An 8524-nucleotide genomic window follows, 5' to 3' on the forward strand; every position below is an offset into this window, starting at 1 on the left:
GGAACCAGACAGAGGGCCTTCTCTGTAGTGACGCCCACCCTGTGGAACACCCTCCCTTCAGGTGTGAAGGAAATAAGTAGCTTTCCTATCTTTAAAAGACATCTGAAGGCAGCATTAAAAACTTCAGGGAAGTTTTTAATATTTAACGCTGTACTGTTTTTAACACTTGATTGGGAGCCGCCCAGAGTGGCTGGAGAGACTCAGCCAGATGGGCAGGGTATAAATAAATTATTATTAATTATTATTATATTATTATTATTATTATAAGCAAATCTTGTTTCATCGAGTGGGGAAGTCTATGGGTTTTCTCGTCTTGTTTGGGAACTGGTGGCTGTACAGATATGCTGTATACTGGAGCTCAGGCATGATCATCTTTTGGCATATCGTCTGGGTCTTATTGTCTAAATCCTGCTTGAGGTTATAGCCCAAGATTTTCGCAAGCCCCAGCTGCAAGGGCTTCAGTTTATTGTCTATGATTTTGCTTCCATCAACTGCTGTTTCCTCCAAGAGGCACATCTCCATCAGATCCTTCTGTCTCTTCTGCAGAAGTGCAACCTCCTTGTACAAAGTCTTTAGGTCCATCCTCTCTTGGATCTTAATCCAGAAGGTGTTATTGAAATGTGTGTAAAGTTTCCAGTGTGTAAAGCACACCAATCTCTCGCCTTTTCCTTGTATTCTGGATTGAGAGTCTGAACACTGTCTAGGCTCCTGGTGTTCAGTTTGAAATAAACCACATCATCCAGGTCCCAGCATAACATATTCTTCAGAAGGATCATGGACTCATCAAAGTATTCAGCAATCAGCATCAGCTGGAAATTCTGCTCAATATCCTGTATTACAGACTGGATGTAGAAATCATCATATTCTGCATTGTTGTCATAGCCCAAGTCAAACCACATCCTGGCATAAAAGTTCCAAGGCTTTTTGCTTATATTGTAGTACGTCCAAGGAGATGCCAGAAACTCACTCAGTGTCTTGGTTTTGTGAAATGCTGGTGAATATGTTTTGTAATAAGCATAGGAAGATTCCAGCAATGAAGGAGGGTCCCGCAGGATAGAAAAATAGAAAGTATCACATGGCATTACTCTTCTTACCTTTGTAATAAAAAGCAGAACAGAGAAAGTCAGGATCCTTAGCAAGGGAGATTGAGGGTGTGGGAAAGGAAGGAGGATATCTTTTCTTGCACAACCATACAACCGTATTGTATAGGGTGTGTGGAATTCAATACATTGTACAGTGGTACCTTGGGTTACATACGCTTCAGGTTACAGACTCCACTAACCCAGAAATAGTACCTCGGGTTAAGAACTTTGCTTCAGGATGAGAACAGAAATCGTGCTCTGACGGCATGGCAGCAGCAGGAGGCCCCATTAGCTAAAGTGGTGCTTCAGGTTAAGAACAGTTTCAAGTTAAGAACGGGCCTCCAGAACAAATTAAGTACTTAACCCGAGGTACCACTGTACTATATCCCCTAGATTTTAGGATAAATATTCTCTAAAAGGGCAATTTGCCAGACTTTTGAATATCAGTAATCTTAATTCCCCAAATCAACAGTTTCCCAAAATTTGCCCACAGATGTTCTTGCTGCTGCGGATCTCCAGATGTTGCTAGACTACATCTTCCATCATCTCCAACCATTGGCCATGCTGACCGTAGCTGGTGAGAGTTAAGAGAGCAACAACATTTGGAGGGCCAAAGGTCCCCATCCCCACCCTGTGTGGGTTATGCTATTTCTGCAGAACAGAGATCAACGTTGGTTAAGTGCAGGCAGAGGTGGAATTGGGGCAGTATGAATGGTGCAGCGAAGCTGAGGAAGGCGCCTTCTCAAAGCCCAGTAAATGCTTGTCCGACTTCGGGAAGGAGACGGGAGAGCTCTGACAGGGTCTTAGAGTCCTCCTGCCACCTTCCCAGAGCTGGGCAAGCGGTCGTCATGCTTTGGGAAGGAGGTAGGAGGGCTCTAGGAACCTGCCAGAGCATTGTGCCCCCTTCCCAAAGCCCGGCATAAGCTGGCATTACATGGGCTATGGGGAGGGCAACAAATGGCCTTGCTCAGGGCGGCATATTACCAAGGTCTGCCCCAGTATAGTTTGTGTGCAATCAGATATGCTGAATGACCTTATTCCCCCTGAAATCTCTGTGGAAATGCATCCTCAATGTTGCCATCACTCAATTTTGCGGACCAGGAGGAGTGGGTGGGGAAGGACATCTTCACTGTAATCAGCAATAGCAGTCCTTTCTGTTTTCTTACCTCTGGCAAATTAAACCTCAAGTGGTTGCACATGATGTTGAAGTGTTGACCAATGCTTCTGAACTCCTCAACAAATGTTGCTTTGAAGTGCACAGGGTAACCCAGGTGGAAGCTCAAGTGATACGGCAGGGCCACAGTGAGGTTGTGTTTCTCTGAGAAGCGGAAGAGGATGTTGAGGACTGTGCTGCTGGCCATTTTGTGTGTCTTGAGGAACATGACATTTGTGGTAGGTTGGCAGGGTTTGGAAACAGGCCCCAGCCTACATGAATATAAAATGAATAAAGAAGGGGTAGAATCTTTTTAAACTCCAGATGCCACCCTTCCCACCTGATGATAATACTGTTGAACAGAAAGGTTTGGAAAAGACCCATCCTCTCTCATAGCAGAGTTAGCACAATGGTGCTTGCTCCAAGCACATAAAAACATTAGATTTGCATCTGCCCACATCCACATTTAAACATATATTCCCCATGAAAATACCTAGGCTAGAATAAATCGCAGAGTCATAGCTCTGCAAATAAGTGAAGATTTTACTCACAACAAACAAGTCTCCATCCATTGGCAGTGAAGTAAAGAAGAAAATGTTCCAAATGACTTAAAAAGAAAGAACTTGTGTTCCTTACCAAAAAAAAAAAAAACAAACCCAACCCATGCAGTTTTTGCATTAGCAAAGAGGCAGGCAGTAAAAACCTCCTTTTGGAAAGTTTTGTTCACGTGAGCTGGAAGCCATGCTTGGCTGCAGCTTTTTTTAAAACCCAGGAAGCAGAGAGAGGCAAAGGCTGCTGAGATCCTGTTTAGCCCCTCCCATGGTAACCTGAGCTCAGGGCTCAGGTTAACCATTCCTACATCCAAGTGTGAGTCGGTAACTGTATATTATAACTGCCTACTGCTCATTTGTCCTTATTTGATCTCCTTTTGCCCTTTGCTGTGGAGATAATGAAAACCCTTTTATTGGATAAGCTGCCTTTTGCTTATCCAATCTCAGAGAATTCTACCTCCAGCTGATGCAACTCAATAGAGTGCCATTAGAACCATCCCATGCAACTCTTAGGCTGCAACCTTGCATGCACTTTCTTGGAGCCTAGGCCCAATGAATTCTTAACTTCCAAGTAAGTGTGCATAGGATTGCATTGTAAATTAGGTGCAGCCTTCTGTGTCGGGAGATGATGTGGAGGCCGGTGCAACCTTGCACCAGGTGTGCCAGTCCCTGCAGCGTCTCCTAACACTCTGCGGGCTGGTGCAGCCTTCTGCTAGCTGTGGGAAGGCCCAGTGGGGCCCACCACAACTGCAGGTAGACCTAGCAGGGCCCGATGGGACCCAGCAGGCTGCAGAATATTGAGGGGGGGCAACCGCCCTCTTGAAAAGTTTTGGGGGGGGGCTTGCTCCCCCAGCCCAATGGCACTTCTGATCTACAAGCATATATCTATGTGTGCTTGCAACAGTCTAGCCAGATTCACAAGCAAAACTCTGCACTCTCTGCATTCCAAGGCTCTCAATACACTGGTACCTCGGGTTACATATGCTTCAGGTTACATACGCTTCAGGTTACAGACTCTGCTAACCCAGAAATAGTGCTTCAGGTTAAGAACTTTGCTTCAGGATGAGAACAGAAATCGTGCGGCGGCGGCGCGGCAGCAGCAGGAGGCCTCATTAGCTAAAGTGGTGCTTCAGGTTAAGAACAGTTTCAGGTTAAGTATGGACCTCCGGAACAAATTAAGTACTTAACCCGAGGTACCACTGTATTTTGGATCTTTTCCTTTGCCAACTGAATAGCCAGAATACTGTCCTTGTTAGAGAATACTGTCCTTGAGAAAGATGAAAGTCAAGTGAACAGGAATTAATCAGAATAAATAGATGTGATGCAGATTTCATCCGCTGGACTATTTTATCCACGATGAGAAAATACCAAATCATTTTTTTTAAGGGAAGGGCCTTGTCTTCATGATAGTGTGTCTGCTTTGCATGCAGAAGAGATTTGGCCAGGTCACTATCACCATCAAAGATCACCGGTATGCCTATGAGAAATATCTAGGGTTTCTGGTGGTTGGTTTTAACAGGTTGAGTTCTCTGGTAGCAGTTGTCCTCTCTGGTTTAGCCATATTAGAAAATCAACTTACATGCCAAGCTTTACATTGCGCTGAAAGAATCCTATCAAGGCTATCAATCCCAGGCAAAGAGACATATAAAGTGTCGAAAACACCTGAAAAAGAATAGATACATGGTCTGCATTTTCTAATACAACAGCACTGCTGTAACTCTTAAGACGCGGGGATATTATCTTGGCATTCCTCAAAAAATTCTGAAAGTTGAGCCCATTCACCTGGTAACATTGGCTTTTAACACCAACATCACCTTCAAAATGAATGTGTCATAACTTGGTTTTTTAAAAACAAAACAGATTATCTTTCTTTTATCCTGGAAGTGGGCATATATTGCTGATATAAAATTGTCCACTTTGCTCAGCTTTGTGATAGCAAAGACTTATTCCGTGGTTTTTTTTTACAAAAATGTATTTCTGATCGGTTTACAAATTGCATTTGCTACTTCGGAAAAATACCTTGTGCAGCATGAGACCTAAGCACAATGAAGTCATTTTGTTCTACAGAGACAGAGAGAGGTCTGTATTCCTTGCATTTTAAGAACAACAGGAAATAAAGCCAGAGATTAAGCAGGCTCCAAGGAGTTTACTTTCAGGATAAAATGAAACCAAAGCAGCACCAGTTTAGAGTGCATGGCAAGGGTCATACTTTTGAACAGTTGTAGTGTTTCACCAGGTGTGGTGGGAAGACTTTTCTGTGTCTGAATTTGCATTCCTTATATTCTTCTGCTCCTTAGTGCAATCCACGTGCACAAAAAATGTGCGTGCGTGTGCGCTTATTTAGGCTGTGTATACACACTAACCCATTTGTAGCACAAAAATGTAGTTTTTCTCAATCTGGGTTCATTCACACTTGTCATCAACATGCTGCTTTCAATCTAGATCGATTCTAATCTAGACCTTGCCGTCCACTTGCTTGCATGCTCACTACTGGATTGGTTTAACGCCAAGATGGAGTAGTTAAATTTCCCCTATGCAATTATATTGTAATTGAACATAACAGTTTTTTGGTTCCAGGGCCTCTGTTAGGCCTGGGAGGAACAGTCACTGACCCTCTTCTCCAGCTGCGTCTGGAGGCTTTCCTTCCATCCCTTGCAGAGCTGCCCATTAAGAAAGAGTGAGCTCCACACTTCTACAGGAGCTGAGAAGCTATAATCCAGAAAGCCACAACTGCTGAAAGTTTATTTTCCAGAGCCTCAGGCATGGTTTGTACATCCACAAACACACACACACACAAACAAAGACCCACAAAATTTCTCAAGGAACCTACTGACTTTGTCATCTATACTTAGAGTAGGTGCTCTCCCCCACAATACATTTTACACACACACACACACACACACCCCAGTTAGAAGATCGGCTAGATATTTGTGTGGCATTTATTAGCTGGGAGAGGCTACAAGTGAATCCATGCTGTAAACAGGATTTGACCTGCCAGCACCATCTTTTCTACAGTTTGACAACGTTTTTAAAGAAGTAGAATCTAATATGGGAAGAAACAGGTCTGAATAACCCTGGACTAAGTTGCAATGGTATAATATGGAATTAGAGGGGTGGCGGAATACATAACCTACAATTGTCAATTTCTCCTAAAGTCGCATATGACATTACTGGAGTTCTGAAAAACACACAGCCCACCTAGCTTCCAAATGCTTCCTTTTAGCCAAAAGCCTAAGAAACAGCCAGGGAAACCAACCTTAAACACATATCTCCAGATTAAATTGCAGGTAGATAGACTGATGACAGATGATTGATAGATAAATAAATAAATAAATAAATAAATAAATAAATAAATAAATAGATGATAGATGATAGAGATAGATAGATAGATAGATAGATAGATAGATAGATAGATAGAGATAGATAGATAGATGATAGATATAGATAGATAGATAGATAGATAGATAGATAGATAGATAGATATAGATAGATATAGATAGATAGATGATAGATAGATAGATATAGATAGATAGATGGTAGATAGATAGATAGATGATAGATAGATATCTGATGTAGTTAACAGAATACATTCATCAAAATTCCCTGCAAAATAAGTTATTACTACTAAGATAGCTCAGTTGGTTAGAGTGTGGTGCTCATAATGCCAAGGTTGTAGGTTTGATCCCTGTAAGAGACAGCTGCGTACTCCTGCATTTTCAGGGTGCTGGACTAGATGATCCTCGAGATCCCTTCCAACTCTACGATTCTTTACTCCTTATTCCTTACCTGCAAGTGCCTTTCATTGTGCTGCTGGTCCTATCACAGTGACACGTGAGTTTCTTGTTAGCCAGCTGGACATGCCACTGCTTCTCTGTGGAGCCTTTCAACAATCTAGGCAGGCAAAGCAAGGGGTGTGCAGATATGATACAGAAATATGGGTGGCACAGATGGGATGCTCCTGTTTACACAAGCAAATTAAACACAGAGATGGAAGACGAATGAAGGTAAGTTTGCATGAGGGGATAGAGTTGCAAAAGTATTTTGTTTGCTTGTAAGAAGCCCCACCCACCCCAAGCCACCTTGTCATAAAAGCCTCATGACCTCAGGGGAGAAGCAGTTCTTGCAGAGTTTAGTTTGGCTCCTGATACTTTGATGGCTGGGATGTCAAGCTGGACACAGTGTCCCATTTTATAGCAGGCACTTCAGATTTACTGGGATGGAAAACACAGCTTCTTTGTTCTGCAACTCTGGGTGGGGAAGGGAATTTTGTTTCTGGAGAGTGGGATGCGATTGGGGGGGCAGGAGGTTAAAAACCTTTAGCCTCCATGCCAGGTTCTCAATCCACATTGGAGTCCCTGTACTGGGTATTTCTGGAAGAAAAGCCTGCACTCAAGCACAACTCCTGTGATTTACATCATGCATTGCATGTCCCAGTGCTGGCTCACAGCTCTGGCTGAGGATTTGAGCCGATGAGCTCTAGATAACTCAGTGGCAGAAAACTTGCCCTACATGCAGATGGTCAGTGGCTGGGCACACATGGTGTTTTTATTCTAGACTCAATTCCCAAAATTAAAGCTCATTGCAGATGGATTTTGCATTGCTCAGCAGTGCATCGACCATTTGACAACAGATGTAGATGGTTCTGGCAATGGGAGATGCATCCACATCTTCCCAATGACATTGTGAGTAGGTGTATACGGAAATCACAGTTGCAACTTCCTTCTTCTTCTACTGGGATATGTGCAGGGAGGAAAGGGCATGAATAAGCTATGTGTTTTTCAAATACATATCAAGTATCCACACCCACCCTTGGGGACAGTAGAATCTAGAAGCAACCTAGATTTAAAGCAGCATGTCGAGAATGAGCACAAACAATTCTGCACTGAGAAAGCTACATTATTTGTGCTACAAATGGGTGAGTGTGCAGCAGCACCGGCACATCAATCTCTGGCCTCTCCAGGTACATCTGGGAAAGCTCTGGACAATGCCAGCTTTCTGTGCTGCTGATATGATATGGTCTCCCATAGCTTTGGAATTTTCTTTCCCTGTACAGTCATCAGTAATGATGCATTTCTTATGCAGTTACGTAGTTATTCCCGGTCTAAAAGCGACTGCAAACAGTGGCACAAAGAATATACTGTAATACAACAACATACTGCACAACACTTAAGATTCCTATGGCATTGGGAAGGATGTACTTCCATTCTCAATAGCCACTCTCATCAGCAACATTAGTTCCAAATCATTTCCTCAAAAGAATTTCACACAAGCCTACCATGTGTTGATTTGAAAGCCTAGTGTGGCTTTCTCCCGAGGGTGGCAGCTGTCACAGCACCCCCAGGCCGCAGAAATCAGGACTAGCTGCTCTGAGCGTTACACATTATTCCTCCTCTCTTTACACCATGGGTAGGCAAACTAAGGCCCAGGGGTTGGATCCAGCCCAATCACCTTCTAAATCCAGCCCATGGATGGTCCAGGAATCAGTGTGTTTTTACATGAGTAGAATGTGTCCTTTTATTTAAAATGATTCTCTGGGTTATTTGTGGGGCCTGCCTGGTGTTTTTACATGACTAGAATATGTGCTTTTATTTAAAATGCATCTCTGGGTTATTTGTGGGGCATGCCTGGCGTTTTTACATGAGTAGAATGTGTGCTTTTATTTAAAATGCACCTCAGGGTTATTTGTGGGGCATAGGAGTTCATTCCCCCCCCAAAAAAAAATAGTCCGGCCCACCACA

The 8524-nt window shown here is 43.2% G+C and overlaps 1 protein-coding gene across 1 annotated transcript; it reads right to left on the reverse strand.

The window, feature by feature from the left end:
• Window positions 1–264: 264 nt before the first annotated feature.
• GAL3ST2 (galactose-3-O-sulfotransferase 2) lies at window positions 265–6994 on the reverse strand. Its single transcript, XM_083738580.1, is given in 5 exon segments — window positions 265–639; window positions 642–1094; window positions 2249–2507; window positions 4366–4448; window positions 6573–6994. Coding segments are annotated over 4 exon segments (1137 nt in total). The 5' UTR covers window positions 4431–4448; window positions 6573–6994; the 3' UTR covers window positions 265–279.
• Between the last annotated feature and the right edge of the window lie 1530 nt (window positions 6995–8524).

The sequence above is a fragment of the Podarcis gaigeae genome (genome assembly GCF_964106915.1).
Source record: "Podarcis gaigeae genome assembly, chromosome: 5".
NCBI classification, from domain to species: domain Eukaryota; kingdom Metazoa; phylum Chordata; class Lepidosauria; order Squamata; family Lacertidae; genus Podarcis; species Podarcis gaigeae.